At 38.4% G+C, this 17,916-nt stretch overlaps 2 protein-coding genes across 2 annotated transcripts; one reads left to right on the top strand and one right to left on the bottom strand.

The window, feature by feature from the left end:
* Positions 1–3,555: 3,555 nt before the first annotated feature.
* Positions 3,556–4,960, top strand: INS49_007583 (uncharacterized protein; the record flags this gene model as incomplete). The annotated part of the gene is made up of 2 exons (XM_043168346.1): positions 3,556–4,700; positions 4,756–4,960. The coding sequence occupies 2 exons, from the start codon at positions 3,556–3,558 to the stop codon at positions 4,958–4,960; spliced, it is 1,350 nt and encodes a 449-aa protein (XP_043016805.1).
* Positions 4,961–14,653: 9,693 nt separating this feature from the next.
* Positions 14,654–17,712, bottom strand: INS49_007582 (uncharacterized protein; the record flags this gene model as incomplete). Its single annotated transcript, XM_043168345.1, has 2 exons — positions 14,654–15,191; positions 17,708–17,712. The coding sequence occupies 2 exons, from the start codon at positions 17,710–17,712 to the stop codon at positions 14,654–14,656; spliced, it is 543 nt and encodes a 180-aa protein (XP_043016804.1).
* Between the last annotated feature and the right edge of the window lie 204 nt (positions 17,713–17,916).

Raw genomic sequence — 17,916 nt, 5'->3', positions numbered from 1 at the left:
AGCGGATGGCTTCCCCAGAATTGCCAGGGACCAATGGGCCGGTCACGAGGGGCTGCAGCCCCGGCCAGTGACGGGCATCGCGGCTGGAGGTGCTCGTTTGAACATGGGTAAATAGTTTCGTTGGGCACCGACGAGTATCAACGAGTATGGCCGGCTCGCTGTTCATCAAACCGAGTAGAGTGGTCAAACAAGGGACCGGGCCACAGTAGGCGAAGGCGTCCTGTCGCGTTCGCCGGAAGGCCTCTCCCGGCCTGGCATCAAGTCCTGTAGCCGCCTTCGCCGCAGAAGCCTAGGGAACGGAAATGGAGCAGCTGCCAGTGGAGATGCCACAAGTTGACGATAGATCCGGGACTTGAGTTGCAATGGTTAGACGGCGGACGTCATTGTGGGCGTTGAAATGATGTAGAAGAGTTCAACAGAGTTGCCGTACTTTCCGCCAGCGTGTGAGCGACCAGAAGGTGGATTGCACGGGCGTCGCCGTCGTGGGCCGTCGCAAGCAAGGTTTGCCGACGGGCAGGTAGACTCCAGAGAGGCAGTCTGGCGGAGGGAAGCGGCCTGCTGGGCGAGGGCACAGGTTGGGTTTGTCGGTCACACAGTTAGCCGGAAGCGCGCGAGGGGGCATGATTGGCGAGGGCCTCTGGTCCCGTGGTCTTGGTGCAGCAGCAGTAGCAAGGGCTGCACGGCTGGTTCCAGAAGGCCATTGGAATCAAGTCATGTAATCTGCAAAGACCTGCGGTGGAAGATTATGCGGTGCGTGAGCGGGAACCGTTTCAACGATGTCCGAAGTTCGACATTGATCACAACAAGATGCAGAGCGGCTTTGGTGTGGCAGACAGTTGCAGTCATGCTCAGGGGTACTGCAGATGTCAAGCACCTCCGGGAGACAATCCGGGGAGAAACGACTGAAGCCAGACTGCTAGTGGCACGTAGATGAAATGGATAGTTGGCGAGCAAAAGCAAATAGAACGAGCAGATCCCGAGGTCTGGAATCTAGAAGATCTCGCCAGGCCACCGGCTGCTACTGGGCGGTTGTCGACATCGACGATCGAGTGCGGGTGACGTGGTATTCAGGATACCAACAAGCGTACCGTGGTAGGCTAGGTAGGCCGGGAGGAAGCCACGATAGGGCGGCGGCAAGGGAAGGCACGGGAAAGGTGCCAACCTCAAAGGCTGGAAAGGGTGCAAAGGTCGTGGCAGGCGTGGCTGACCTGCTGCTGCTGCCGGGCAATATTCTAGCGCCTTCTTGGCCTGTGGCCGGACACTACACTGCCAGTCCGTTCCATTCCTTCCTCTGCCTTATTACTGATCAATGATGAAGAATGCGCAATTGCCTCACTATGGCATGTCCAGGTGCAGTGCACGCTTACTGTACGTGTGGCAGTTCCAGGGTTCCAGGGTTACCGTATTAGTCGACCCCTCAAACTGTTGCTTGACGGACCACGCCACGTCGAGGCTGCAGTGGAGTGACGACGATACGAAGGGGCAGGAGCGGGCGGGCAGTGTGGGCTGTCACGATGTCACTAACACCTGCTCCACCAAATCTGTCATGCAGCTGCTACAGCATTCGGTACCGGAGAGCTGCGTCTCTGCGTCTCTGCGTCCTGTCTCGTCTCGTCTCGGCTCAGGCTCAGGCTCCTCCCCCACACATTATAGTGTCGCTCGTCTATCTCACCCTCAACCCACCACATCTCGGCGCATTGGTCAGGCTCAGGCTCTGCCCTCCATCTCAGATGTCCCTCCCTGGCCAAGCCTGACCATTCCCGTCGTCTCTCCCGGAAAAGTCTGGTTGCAGCAGAACCTTTTCCTTTACGAGCTAGCCATCCGTCCCAGAAACAGGCCTGGCAAACACATATTGGCCTCGCCCTCCGACAATGGACGCGTCTGGCCATCCGAACCGACCTCTCACTCTGGCGTGGTGGGATGCAAATCGCCATCGCCATCGCCATTGCTCATCTATGTCGGGCTGCGAAGCATGAGGCATTTCGCAAACCCATGGGAGCATTGGCTACTCAAGGCCAGGGCCGGCCATCCTGCCCATGGTGCACACCCTCGCCGACGGACCCAGGCGTCGCTCTTCCCCGGCTGTGCAAGTGCGTGCACACGCGCGCGCTGCTGCGGCTGTTGTCCAGCTTGAAAGCCTTGGCCCAGCGTCAGGCCTGCAGTGGTCTCCGAACAGGCAGACAGGGCGATCCCTCGCTGGATGGCCACCCTCTCTCCTCAACTAGACTACACGATGCTATTACTAGACCACCTGGACAGGCAATGCCGCACCTCGCTGCCAGCCGCCGGCATGTACCTCGTACATGCCACCCTACCCCAAGTGCCCATGTGGACGTGGCTGCATGGGCCACAGCAGACTGTGAACGTGGCCGTTCAGTGTACAAAAGGGCAGCAGCCAAAGCAGAGCGGATGACAGGTGGTGGCAAGCTACAGCATCCTCCCACGACGGCAAGGAAAGTGGCATGGATGACAACCCCAGTGGCAATCACCAGCGCTGAAGAAACGAAGCGAGACACAGTAGTCTACGAGCGCACATCAATCGTACAGCGCTTTCGCTTTCTGCTGCGGCCAGCTCTGCTGTGCATGTACCAAGTAGAAACTCTTCAGACAGCCCCGGGATACCAGGCCATCCAAAGCACCTGGTCGTCTGGGCGGTCCGCCTGGTCTCCCCGCTGGCCGACAGCGCGTGCTCCCGCAACCGCCCGTCTTGCGCAGCTGCAACAAGGTAGGACCATGTCGCCGGCTTCTACCGTGGTACGTTCTCTCCCACCTGTGGGCTAACGACAAGATGGGACTGGACGGGACTGGATGGGCTGCTGTGCTTCCGTCACCCTGCCTGCAGCTCCCTGTCCGCACCAGCACGCGGCCTGTCGCTCGTTTCCTCTCCAGCGCGCGTGGTAGTTCCTCGGTCTCGGTCCATTTCCCAGCTCCATCCCCTGCAGCGAGAGGCAGAGACGCAGAGAGGCTACAGTACATCGTTACAAATGTACAATGCCCTTGTACTCCCCACGCCGGCCTTCATATACCGTAAATGCTCCCACGTCTCCTTACTCACGCCCACATGAACCAAAGCACTCGCCTGCATCCTTCAAAAGCTCCACTTCCAACAGATAAGCTGCACTTCACGGCTTCTCCACCCGCCTCAGTTTGCGAGGACCCCCAGATCTAGTCTTCTAGTCTATCTGACAGCTCAACCCTCCTCGAGCGTAAAACGTCACGCCGCACGCCCAACCCGTTCCTCGAGTCTGCCCAAGTACAAAGGGAGCGCAGCCACCTCAGACACCACCACACCCAACCGCGCATACAACAGCCCCAGCCTTCCGCCCCCGGTGGCTTCCACTCCATCTGGCACATTTGGCGCCTAAAATTCCAAGCCTGTCAATTGTCAACTGCCGCCTAATCAGCAAGGCGCCCATGCACGACCTGCATTTGGGTCGCGACCCCATCCAGGCCCCATATATATGACCTCGCTACTCTTTCAACGCTCTTATACAGCACCTCCACACACCCTGAGGATCAGAAAGAGCTCCTACCAGCAGCACGGCGCCCGTCGCAATGCCTTCTGACACACATAGAAAAGACTCCTTAGGGAGTTACGACTCTTACGACCGAAGGAGCAGTGAGTCTTACGGCTCACGGTCCACAGCTCCCACCTCACTCTACACAAATTCACGGCCCTCAGAAAATCACAGCAAACCCTACGTCCAGTATGTTGAAGTCGACCGGGACCTGTCCGCGGACACGTCGGCATATCCCCGGTCTTCTGTCGACACCTACGCCTCGACCGATGCCTCGGAAGAGGACCTGGCCTTGGAGCGGGAGGAAGACCTGGCCAGGGACAGTGGATCCGACTACATCCCCCCTCTGCCTGCCTACCACCATGAGATTTCCGAACCCAACATGCGCCCTTCAACCCCCAAGAACTTCTCGCAGCTGTTTCCCAGCATGAACCGTCTGTCGATAAGACATGATGACTTCACAACTGATGGGAACATGAACCTCCGTGTCGACACCATCGTGCCTGGGAGGAGGAGGACCGCCGTCCAGCTCTTCCACCTGCGCATGTATGACTTGGCAAGGCGAGAATTCTCACTCCGGCGGTACTGCCGTGACTCAGGCCGTGAGGTCTGTAACTCGAAGCGCAAGTTTGTCGAGCCCGCCTCAGCGAGCAGGCCCTCCCTCCAGCGGTCCATGTCCAGCGCCATGAAGGCAATGGCAAGGCCCCAGTCTAAGCGCGCCACTTCCGGCGGCTCCTTTTCAAAGCATGAGAGGCGCCCCGGCACATCGCACTCCAACGAGACGGAAGCCGATACCGCAAGTGTTCACTCCCGCGCCTCAGACGGCGATCACAGGAGGCCCCATCCTCACCAGCCCACGAATGCAATCAAACTAGAGTTCAGCAACTACGCACGTGTGGATGTGGCGAGGAAGGGCCAGAAGAACAAGAACAATAAGCGGTACGAGTTCGACTGGTGGGGCCACAAGTACGTGTGGAAACGGGTCGTCGAGAAGCACCTCGATGGCGTCGTGTCTTTCCACCTCGTTCGCGACGGCGAAACCACTCCTGTCGCCCACATTGTCCCGGAGACCCGTTCGCCCAACCAGGTTGAGGACGATGAGCTCTCTGGGGGCTGGGTCCCACCCTGCTTCATGTGGATCAATGATCAGTCTATCATCGACGCCGTGACAGACGTTGCCGAGTAAGTCCATGAATGATGCCACCCCGCTGAGAGCACCATGACTGACATCACATAGCGTAATTGTTGCAACCGGTCTCATCGCTCTTGTCGACGACTGCATCAAGGAGCGCTGGCAGCCAAAGAAAACCCACCATATCCCTGTTTTAGGTGACGTCGAGTACGTTGGTCCCCGGGCCTTCGTGCAGCGCGTCTTCAGCCAACGGAGCCAGGAGCATCACCCTAAAAGGCCCTTGCGCAATGACGAGATACGTGTTTGTTAGATGGCTCTCTTCTACTTTTCCACTTCACATATTTTGTACTATTTTCTTTCTCTCATAAAAAGCGGCATCACTGTATACCGATACAAATGCAAAGGACAGTCATCATCAAGCGGTCTCACAGCACCAACAGCATCATGGAGGAGTTTGGCAACGGGCGATGGATTTGGAAAAGGCATACAGTAGGAGTGGCCCACAGTACAGCTCTGGTTGAATGGATGGATGGAGCACCGGTGTGAGTAATCTTTGTAAAAACAGATAATCCTGAAGGATCTCTTCGCTTCGTCCCGCGAGATACACCGTCTTCTCCAGACTTGCACGGCATTACTGAGACGAATGACACGATTCACAAACACTCTTTTGACTCGTGACTAATTCTCCCTCAGCAGGGTTTACACATTTGCTTTGGCTGATATTTTGCAATAAACTTCCCGTGATACCCACGGTGTGATTGGTGATCTTTCACATAGGTGTCCCCCCTCTCATCGGCAGCCGATCATGCACTCGGCTGGATGTGCGTCCTGCCGTTACTCTGCCGTTCCGGTGTCGCAGCAAGACACTTCTAGGCCCCTCGCGACACGAGGGGCCGGCAGCTGGGAATACCACGGGGGAAATGCAAAGGCACCGAGGTACTGGCTGCAGCCGATTGACTTTCTGACGCTTCGATGCTTTCTGCGACCCCCAAGCCCAAAAGTACCCAACCATGGGCTGCCCAGCTTACCCGGCGGGGGGTCGAAATGCTACCTGCCATGCCTTTTCCTACCTGCCTGCCTGCCGTGCCACTGCATCACCAGCAGCAGCAGCAGCAGCACCCACGGAGATAGGTTGTCTGCCCACGCATTGCATGGGTCTATCCCGGTGGGAGCTTGGGAGCTCCCTCCTTGCACTACGTAGCATCCTCGGTGTCCCATCCCACCAACCACGCTCGAATAGGTTTTTGATGGGAGAATAATCGGATGAATTCTGGGGTGAGGTACCCCAACGTTGAAAATCTCCCCCATCCCAAATTTCTATCTATCACGTATCACGTGTGTGGTGCGTGCGTGCGTGGTGTGGTTTGCACATGTCCCCATGGGAATGGACAATCTGATGGGGGGGCGGGGGGGCTTCATTGGGAAATCGGTGCCTCGAGGGCGCAGAGGCATGCGACTCGATGCAGGCTCGGTTGACCTGCTGCCAGTAGGGTTATCTGCTCACACGTCACACAGCAGGTGAACCACAATCTCCGTCGCCCCCCCCCCCCTTCTTTGTTCTCCGTCTCCTTCAGAATTAAATCCTCCTCCCAACCCCCTCGCGAACCACGCCACGCAGCCGTTGACGCGAACCACTCGATCTGCAGTTTTCTTTTCCACATGCGCCCACCTTGAGCCAGCTACGAATCCCATCTCAGCCCGGAACCCTCCCTGCGTTACCCTCCCACATTTCCCCTTTCATCCCCTTTGGCAACCCCACCAGCCGATTAGACAGGAGAAGAATAAGCTTGAGATGTGAGATCTGCAGCCCGGTGGGTGGACTCTTACCCACCCACCCGTGATCCGTAATCAAGCCGTGCGACTCGAGCGTGCCGCTGTCTCGTGGCTGGCTGGCTGGCCGGCTCGTGGGAGAAGGAGGACGAGGAGGGGGGGGTTGAGGTGAGGTTGGGTACGCGATCCCTCGGCTGGGCGATGCCTTCGCCCGAGATGGTGGACGACGCCGCCTTGTCGCACGGCAGAGGGCCCATGGGCTCAGCTTACACATCCCGCGCACTACCGGCGCGGCCGACGGCGGGCTCGGGTTTGCCTTGACCGCGGTGGGGGGGTGTGTGTGTTGTTTCGTGTTCATCGGTTTCTCTTTCGAGCCGGCTCGCTTGCGGGTAAACTCAGATGTGTGCGCGCACACCTGCGTAAGGCTCTATGACTCTAGCAGGAAGTGGGTATCTGTCGACTGCTGTGAAGCAGGCAGCAGGTACCCTCTTCCTCTGCGATGTAAGACAGCCAGCTCAGTCCCGAGACCCGCAATTTCCTTGTGATACCTACAGTAAGAAAAGCCGGGGTTGGTTACGCAGGTGCGTGCATGAGATCCGCGGTGGGGAGTCAGCTTTGTGATGTCAGCCTCGCAGAAAGGCGGGCATTGGTTTGTCTCGGGCCCAGGAGCAGTTCTCCTCTCTCGTGTCAGACATCAGCCTTAATAGTGGGTCCGGGGTTCTCGTTTCGATGCTATTAATAAGACTGTGCATTATCTAGGGTGGATTCTTCATCCCGTTCAGACTTATAGTCTTAGGCAATATGATATTAGCATATTTTCCGAGACACTGTAAGGCTCCAAGCAAAAAAGTGTGGCTTAGGCCTGTTGGTCTTTTGCGGCTCTTTCCCTTGTTCGGTGAGAGTAGAGAAGCCTGACCGAGTTTTGCACAACGAAGGATCTGATGAGATCCCCCTGGTGGCGATAAGCACGGGCATAGGGTGCTGTCCTTCACACCTCTGCTCGAAATGGATTTGACTAGGATCAACAGATGTAATGACACATGGTCTATCTCAACGGGAGGTCTCCGTTGAAACACTTTTTAGTTCTGCATCTTTCCTAACTAATTTCAATAAAATAAGCTTTGTAACCTGTACTTCTTGTCAGTGGTCGGGCTTTCTGCCACCAGAGTACCTATGTCACCTATTCCCTTAGTTTCATGGGGCTTTCGGCTAAATCTAATGTCCAAGAACAGCAGCAATACTAATTTGGAACGCCTGAAGTCTGTCATAGCAACGCGTTCACATATACTGCGTGCTGATCGTCCTCAGCTAACCGATAGAGTCACTGCTAGAGGGAGGGTGTATGGCTATGGAGAAGAGTGGAGATTGCAGTGCATTCAACAGAAGAATGGTCACTTATAATTCGTACTATATGGACTTGGGTACTTGCATGTCCAACCAAACCCGAAAGCAATCTGTATCTATCTCTACATTATTTGAAGAAATGCTAGTAGGTTTTATAAGCAAGTCCAGGATGAAGCTACAGTTGTTAATACGTTAGTAAATACTCCAATTCCCATTGGACTTCGAATTCTCGTGTGAAAACCCTCCTTCTCCTTCCTGCTCTCCTCCTCCATGCTCCAGGGCCCCCACTTGAAGCCCTTGGGGATCTTGGTATGCTCAAAAGGTGACCCCGTTTCGAGGTGGGCACGAGCATGAGATGAACGCATGCGCGGCATCGGCAACCTGGACGATCCGCCCGTTGGGTCTCGTCCATTTGGGCTGTTGGTTGGGCCAGCAGGCTTTCCATCGGACGAGCTGCTGCGAAGGGATCTTACGGGTCACCTCGAGGAGCAAAGGCTCCCAGCTTTGGGGTTCCGGCAGATTGTTTAGCACCTCCTCCGACGTTAGAGTCTGGGGACCGGACCATTCGGCAGTCCCGTCATCCTGCGAGGTCCATTCAGTTTGTCAATGGTTTTTTTTTTTTTTTTTTTTTTTTTTTTTTTTTTTTTTTTTTTTTTTTTTTTTTTATGTGACAGATTTCGAGACTACGACGAACCGGTGCCGTTTCTACGATTTTTATGTGCTTCTTGCGGAATATAGTCGCGCAATGGAAGCCCTGTCTATGCGTTGCCATGATTTTTAGCTGAGTCTCAGTAATATGTGTTGGAAGGTGCGAGGGTCGTATGCCCATACGCTAGCGCTAGCCTACAAATAGGCTCCTTTTAAGCGTTTAATAGCGGAAAGATTTCTCTCCTCAATATATAACAATTAACTATTATTTACTTAATTGCTTTATTAAGTTATAAGCCTAGTATTGCTTAAGATATCTTAAAATATTAGGAAATATTAATACCCCCATTTTTATAATTATTTTTATACTTAAATTATTAGGATTTTAATATTGCTAGCCTTTGCTTATATATTATTATTATACCTTATAATAATTACTATAATTAATAATAACTTATAATAATTTAATACTTTTACTTTATTTAATATTTTAATTATTTACTTTTTTTTATTTATTTATTTATATTAATTAATATTAATTACTATAAATAAATAAAGATATATAAATATTATTTAAAATATATTTAAAGATATATAAATATTATTTAAAAGACATTAAATATATTTAACTTTAAGCTTAATTTATTATCTTTTTTAAAGTTAAATTTAAAAGGGGAAAACTTTTTAAATTAAAAGGCAATATAAAGTTGCGGCTTTTAATTTATTAGCCTTAATAAATATATTATAAGTATTAAGAAATAATTAATAAAAGGTATAACCCTTATAAAATAAAAAAAGCTTAATAATTAAGTCTTTATTATGCTTTTAAGTTTAATATATTTAAGCTTTATAATATTTATTATATTATATAAAAAATCTTTTAATGCTTAAAAAATATTAATTAATTAATTTAATTATAATATTAATAACTTAATTATTTACCTTTTTTATTAATTAATAAACTTATAATATAAGGATAGCTTTAACTTATAAAGCTATTTAAATGCCTTTTAAAATCTTTAAATAAAGCTTTATATTAAAACTTTAACGTTAAGATAATTTATTAAAAAGTTAATAAAGTTACTTTTTAAAAATAATAAGGTTAAAAGCTTCTTTTTCTTAATAATATTATTAAATATTATAAATAATATTATTAATAACTTAAGCAGCTAAAACCTTATAATGTTTTTTAAAATTAAACTTAAAATAATAAATATTATTTTTTATATAAAGATTAAATAATTTAAAGCTTATTTTATTTTTATTTAAAAGAAGTTAATATTAAAAGATATAAAAAAAGCTATAAAGCTTGCATTAATAAATGCTAACTTTATATTAAGCAATAAAGAATATATTTAATATTATGCATAAAACTTTATATTTATTAACTATTTATATATTAATTATATAAAGCTTATTAAATATAAAGTTAATTAAAAATAAAAAAAGGGTAAAAAATAAGCTATTATAAATTAAGCTATAAATAAAGAAGTTATTAAAATTTTTAATAATAATAAGGAAAATATAATAATATTATATATTAATATTTTAATATATATAATAAAGTTATTAATAATTATTAATATTTTAATATTATAAATTTTTAATTTTAATGCTTTAAAGCATATAATAAGATATATAAAAAGTTTTAGCTTTTTATAATTATATTTAAGTATAATTATTATTATAAGTAATAATTAACTTATTATAAAAGGCATTAACTTTATAAAAAGATTTTATAATTATTAAATAAATTAATTATTAAAACCATTTTTATTAATATTTTATATAATTATAATTTAAAAAAGATTTTAATTAAATGCATAAGGAAATAATATCTTTTTATTATTAAAAAATAATAAATTTTATAAAATATTATAAGTAAAGTTTTAATATAAACATTTTAAAATTTAAATAATAAAAAATAACTTTATAATGTTTATAATATATAATAAATTCCATAAAGCTTTTAATTATAATAATTTATTAAAATTAATTACTTAATGCTTATATAAAAATGGAAATATTATATTAAATAAATTAATAAATCTTTATTATAAATTATATTAACTTATAAAGTTTATTAAAAAATGCTTATATTTATTATTAAAATAATAATTTATATAATTATTTAAGTATATTTAATTTAATTTATTAAGTAAATTTTTAATAAAATTATTAAAAGGTTTTTAATACTTTATTTTATTTATTAATAATTATACTTAATTTTATTAAATTTATTTTATTATTTAAAAAGATAATATTTTAAATATTATTAAGGGATTTTTAAATATAATTAAAACTTAATTTAATATAAAAGTTAAAATATTTAATTTAAATAATAAAGATAAATATATAAATAAGATAATTATTATAATGTTTTAAAGATATAAAATTATTTATAAAAAATTACCCTTTTATTATTATAAGTTAAATAATATACTTAAAAGATTTATATATATTATTATTATTAATGCTTATATAATAATTTATAATAAAAACTACTTATTTTTATAGCTTAAGGTAATTTTCTATATAATATACTTATAAAATTAAAAATTATACTTAGCCTTATTATATTAAATAATATTATTTAAGGTACTTTATAAATAAAAGCTTAATATTAAATACTTTTAATTATATTTTTATTTTATATACCTTTATATCTTTATTAAGGCTTATAAGTTAAAAATAAAATTATTAAATAAAGCTAAAAAGGCATACTTTATAAAGTTTAAAGCTAAAGGTAAAAATATCTTTTATTTATTTATATTATTTTAAAAGGTTATTATAATTATAATATTAAGCTATATTATTTAATTTATTTTAATAATAAAGATTATATAAATAATTAATTAGCTAAATAAAAATATATTACTTAAAATAAAAGTATTATTAACGTTTTAATTAATAAAACTTATTAATAATGCAAAACTTATAAATAAACTACTTAAACTTATAAAACTTATTAATAAATTACTTAAACTTATAAAACTTATATAATTATATAATTTTTAAAAATAATAAATTTAACTTTTATAAAAAGTAAAAAAAAATATAAATATTATTATAAATTATTTTAAAAGTTTTAATAACTTAATACTAATTAATATAAACCTTATATTAAATCTTGCTTAATTAATATTAATTATTATTAATTACTTTAATTAAATCTTTACTTAAGCATTACTTATTAATGTAATAAATATTAATAATATCTTTAATATATATATATAAGCTATAAAAAGTAATAAAAGAAATGCATAATAATAAGTTATTAAAAGAAAACTTAAATTACTCTTAAATATAAATATATAAATTAAAGTACTTGCTATTATAAATTAATATATTATTAATTCTTATTAAATATATATAAAGAAGTTTAATGCTTTTAATAAGCTTATTTATTATAAAGCTTAACTTATTACTTATAAATATATATAAATTTATAATATAAATTATAATCATACTTATAACTTTATAATGCGTTATAATAATTTAAAATTAATTATTATTATTACCATTATAATAAGCTAATAGCTTTAGCAATTTAATATTAAAACGGCATACCTATATAGCTATTTAAAACATAATATTTATATATAACTATTATAAAAATATTAAATATTATTTAAGAATTAATAAATTATTTTAAAACTTCTTAATACCTTATATAAACTTAAATAATTAAGCTATAAATAGTTTAATATTTTTAAAGAAAAATTAATTAAATATTTAATAAAAATAATATTTAACCCTTGCATTTTTATTAAAAATTAAATTATTATTATTATTTATATTAATGTTATTTTTATTATTAAAAATCGCTTTTAAGTTAATAAATTTCGCATTAAGCTTATATAATGTTTTAAGTATAAGGATTTTAATCTTTATAAATACTTACTTAAATTAAAAATTATATAAATTAATAATAAGATTTATATTTTTTAAAAAAAATATACTTAATGTCTAAATAGCAATTACACTAGCTTTGGATGCATTTATTAGCAGCTTAATTCAGCTATATATAAATGCCACTAGCCTATACGGGTTAGTTAATAGCTAAGAAAATTTAATCCTTTTTACTTTATGTTTTTATATAAAGGCCTTACTTAGTACCTTTTAATATTAATTAATATTTAAAAGGATATAAATTAACTATAAAGAAAAAGTATTTATTTTTATAAATATGCTAAGAATAAGTTATATAACTCCTATATAAAGGAGGTTTCCTTATTGTAATGGTATTGCTAATAGGCCCTCTTTTTATATAAAATCCTAACTTTTATATAAAGGAGCTTTTTATTATAATGAAGTTGCCTTTTTAAAATTCCTCTTATTTAAAGCGTTATTCATGCGCGCATAAAGAAGACCTATATATATCCCATAGCGAAGTTGCTAAATATTTTCTTCCTTAAATGCAAACTAATTATACAAGATTTTAAATACCTTCGCGATAATATTACCGATATACCTTTATATAAGATAATAAAATAATAAAACTAGCTAAGCTCCCTTTTATTAAGATGCCTTAAGGCACTCTTAATTAATAACTTCCTTACCCCATTATATATAAAACTTTTTAAGTACTTTATTACTTAAAGGATGTCCTTTAAGTGCCCTTAAAAGATATATATAATGATTAGCTTATGGATTTCGCTAGCTAGGAATAAAAACAATTTATGCAAATTAAGAAAAAGCTTTTTTATTAAATAAAGCAATTTCTTTATGGGCATGGCGTTATCCCTAAAGCCTATACGCCAAATACTTTAGTTTTTGCTTAGCTAATAAAAAGGGAGGGGGTGGAAATAAGTTTAAAATGCGGGGCTATTTAAAGGAAGAAGGCTTCTGCCGGTAATTGCATAAAAGCTAAAAAGCGCCAGTATTTAAATAGTAATTGCATTGGCTTTGGACGCATTTATTAGCAGCTTAATTTAACTATATATAAATGCTACTGGCCCGTATAGGCCAGTTAATAGCCGAGAGAATTCAGTCCTTTTTACTTCGTGTTTCCATACAAAGGCCTCACCCAGTACCTTCCAACACTTAATGAATTTTAAAATACTTTAATATATTTAATTATAATTAAAAATAAATTTTTATAAATTTAAATTTATTTTTATAATAAGAAAAACTTAATAATATTACAATAAATATAATAATATATTAATTACTTACTAAATTTATTAATTTTCTTATTATTAAAATAAAACTTAACTTTATATTTTTATATATAATGCTCTTAATATTTAATATAAAGCCTATAATTTATTATTTAAATATTATAAAAAGGGTGCTTTAATATATTTAATATATATTAAATTATACCTTAAGATTTTTAAAATAATTATTATTATATAAATTTATTATACTTAATATATATATTAATGCTTTTTATAATATTAATTTAAATAATTTAAAAGCATTTAACAAATATATATAACTCTTTAATAACAGCTTAATTACTTAATTATTAAAGCGCTAATTTATTATTATAAAATTTATTTATAAAGCAAAATACATAACATATTCCTTAGCATTATTATATTTTCATTAAATAATTTAAGCATTAAAAAATTTAAACATTAAATATATTAAGCATTTACTTATTTTATATATTAATAATTAATTAATATTAAACCTTATTTAAAATTATAAAGTTAATGCTTAATTAAAATATATTACTATTTATTATTACTTTATTTATAAAGAAATTAAAAAGATATATAATATTTATTATATTATATTTAAAAATAATCTTATTAATATTTATATAAAAGCATTGCTTTGCTTTGCTCTTAAAAAGGCTTATATAAAATTAAAATTAAAATAAGTATAAAGTTTATATTATTAAACAAGCGTTTAAATAATTAATTAAAAATAATATAAGCGAAATATATAAATATTAAATAATGTTTATATAATAATCTTAATATAAATTATAGCGAAATATTTAAATTATATTTTAGCTATTATACATTATATTCCTTATTATTATTACACATAATAATACTTGCAATAAGGGGTGTATTAAAAGGTGCGAGGGTTGTATACCTATACGCTAGCGCTAGCCTATAAATAAGCTTTTTTTAAGCATTTAATAGCGGGGAGATTTCTCTCCTTAACACATAATAATTAACTATCGTTTGCTTAATTGCTTCATCAATATGGTCCAGGTGGGACATCTAATTAGGCCATACCTTGATGTGAAGAGTGCACTCATCCTGAATGAAGGCGCAATTCATTGCGCTCCAGTGCGTCCACCTCGGGTTTGAGTAAAGGGGTCCACAAGGTCCTCAACCTGGTACATGACACGGCAAGCAACAAAGCCGGTGAGGGACGCTCGCAGCGGCTCCCCCAGGATGAGGTTGTAGGATTTGGAGCCCAGGCCATCCGCCGCCACAACTATGTCGGCGGTGTAACGGGCACCATCTTCCGCAATCGCAGACCCCGTTCCTTGGGCCTCGTCTTCTTCGTAGTCCACAATGTGAACTCCAAAAGTAACGTCGATGCCCAAACGCTTGGCTTGGTTGTAGAAAATGGAGGCTAGGGCGGCGCGGCGATAGCAGGACCGGACCCGCAAAAGCCATGCAGCATGCTCAGGCACGCCGGCCCGGTTGAAATCGAGCTCTTCGGGTGGTGCGACGAGCTGGTTGTCGTGGGTGTTGCGGTAGGTCACCAGGGTGTCGACGGCGGTTTCGTTGAGTTGTTTAGGGATCCAGGGGTAACGTCCCCGGCCCCGATCCCGGCCGCCCCCCCTTCCCGGCCGCCCTCGGCACCTACACACGTCTTCTCTTCAACATTAATTGCCCGCCATCATAATGCACGATTCCTCTTTCGTTGGTATTTTTAATTCTTTAAAGGCGTTGCTTTCTTTTAATACCCTTCTTACTTTTATTTAAGCCTTATAAATAGCCTTAATATTAGCAAAAGCTATATTTAAGTTAATTTAAACCTTTTTCTTTATAATCTTTTGGCTAGCCTTAATTTAAACTTTTAATTATTAATTTTTTATAAGATTATAATTAATTAAGTTTCTTTTTTATTATATGCTTTAAAAAGCTTTTTAAAGAATACTTATAATATAAGGCTTAAGTATTTATTATAATATTAATAAGTAATTAATTAATATACTTTTTATAATTATTTAGGAATTTTAAAAATAAATTTTAATTATTGAAAAAAAACCTTAAATATAAAGAATTGCTTAATAAAGCTTTTTATTATATTAAATTTTAATAATTTATATTAAATTTAATAGTTTTTAAGAATATAATAACTTTTAAGTGCTTTATACTTAAATATTAGCTAAAGTTTCATTATTCTTTACCTTAAATATATATTTAACTTTATAAGTACTTCTTTTTATGCCTTATAATAATAAAAGAAAAACCTTTTCTTTGCTATTATTAATAAGGAATTATATTACTTTATTAAATATAAATGCTTTTAAAATGCTGTTTTTAGTAAAGAAAATATTAATATATTAAGGGGCTATAATATATAAAAAGTATATATAAGTAAAAAAACTATATATATTTAATATAAAAAGTACTTTTATATAAAGTTAATAATTATATACATATAATACCTATTTATAACTAGTAATTATTACTTAAAAGAGTTTAAAGAAATAATTTAAGGAATAAATATCTTTTTAAGCTATTTAATAGCTATTTTTTTTTATTTATCCTTTTTTTATTATAATAAATTATTATTATTATATATTAAGTTCTTTAAATATAATTAAAGGGTTAAAGAACCTATTTATAATAAATATATATTTTATAAAAAAGGTTTATGCTTTTAAATTAAAGTCCTTTTATAATAAAGGGTTATTATTTAAATAGCTAAGAGTAAGGGTATTTTTTAAGTAACCTTTTATTAACCCTTTCTTATTAGTATTTTAATAATAAGTTAATTAAATAAACTTAATAATAAATAGCTAAAGAAAGTTAAATTAAGATTTAATATTCTTTTTAATAATTAATTAAAAATAAATAGCCTTTATATATTAACTTTTTTAGCTTTTAAAAATAAGATAATAAAAAAAAAAGGCCCTTAATTAATTCCTTTTAAGGAGAAAGTAGTTTTTATTTAAAAAGGCTAATTAAGCTTTTAAAGCCCTTATTTTAAATTGCATTAATGCTAATTTTAAGCTACTTTAATTAATTATAAATAAAGCTAATAAAGCCTTTTAATAATTAAAAAAAAGCCTTTAAGGGTTAATAATAATGCAATAGCTTTAAATATTATTAAGGTAATTAAATAATATAGCTTAAGGGATATATTATATTTTAAAGGCTTATTAAATTAATATCTTATTTCTTATAATAATGAGGGTATTAATAAGGTTATTTTTAAAGTATTGCTTTATAATAAGGAGAATAATATTTAGGAGAAGTTTAGTAATTAAAAAAAAATTCCTCGTAAAGATATTAAGGAGTTAATATAGGGTAGGTGTAAACGCGTTTATGCGCGTACGCGGGTGTGGGCCGGCCGGGATCAGGGGACGGCCGGGATCGGGGCCGGGGACGTTAGCGAGTGAAGGTTATGACGGCTGAAGGGCCGAGGACAACCATGTCACCTCGAGGGGAGAGGTGAGCAAATAAGACACTAAAATAATGCGGGACGGTTTGAAAAGGCCGGGGGCACATACCAATTGGCGACTTGTCATCATTCCTCTCAAGCAAATGGACCGTATGCCATTTTCTCCAGCACTCCAAGGCAGTCGTATAACCAGCGGTCCCACCACCGACGACCGAGACTTTGATACCGGTTGGCGGATAGCGAATTACTCCATCAAAGATAAAATTGTCATGGGTGGGCTTCGGGAATTCCCACTTGTGAGGCACTTAAGTAATTTTGGTTGGACATGGTGATAGTCGCGCTCTGGCTTGTTAAGGAAAGATAATCGTTGCGAGTTTAGCTTGGTGACTTGAATAAAGAGTAACAGTAGGCGGATCAGTACTCGGGCATTCCAGCCCATATATACTCATGCATCCGTGAAGTCAATGATATGTTATTGCTGAGCAGAGTCATGCCATCCGCTTCGCATTTGTTGAGAATTAGGTATTCTAGATATGGGGTGGGAAACCTTTCAGCCTCTCGGCCTAGGCTCATTGTGTAAAGCTTAAATAAGGGGTGTATTATGCATACGTAAATTAGAATACAGGGCAGAGATTCGGTATTTTCACCAGCAAATTCCTTTGTGGGTCCATAGTTAATATCCCGTATGCAGCGAACGACTGTCAGCCTCTTCCAGCAATGCAAGGTTAGATTTCGATGCTGAAACGCCATCGTTGGATTCTATGGTGGTCCTGGGCCTCACTCTATGCTAAGTGATTTACCATGCATATATGCTACATGTGTGGGAATAGTGATCGGCGTGGTATGCCCATGCATTGAGTGCACTACACGCACTGTACGGTTGCCAGCTGGCTGCCACCCAGCGTCAGCTAGTAGTCACGTGACTACCCAGCTAGCCCACAGCCAGATAAAGGG

This window comes from Diaporthe citri, assembly GCF_014595645.1.
Source record: "Diaporthe citri strain NFHF-8-4 chromosome Unknown scaffold_23, whole genome shotgun sequence".
Classification (NCBI taxonomy): domain Eukaryota; kingdom Fungi; phylum Ascomycota; class Sordariomycetes; order Diaporthales; family Diaporthaceae; genus Diaporthe; species Diaporthe citri.
Note: the sequence above shows the minus strand (reverse complement) of the source record. Positions and strands in the feature narration are given on the sequence as shown.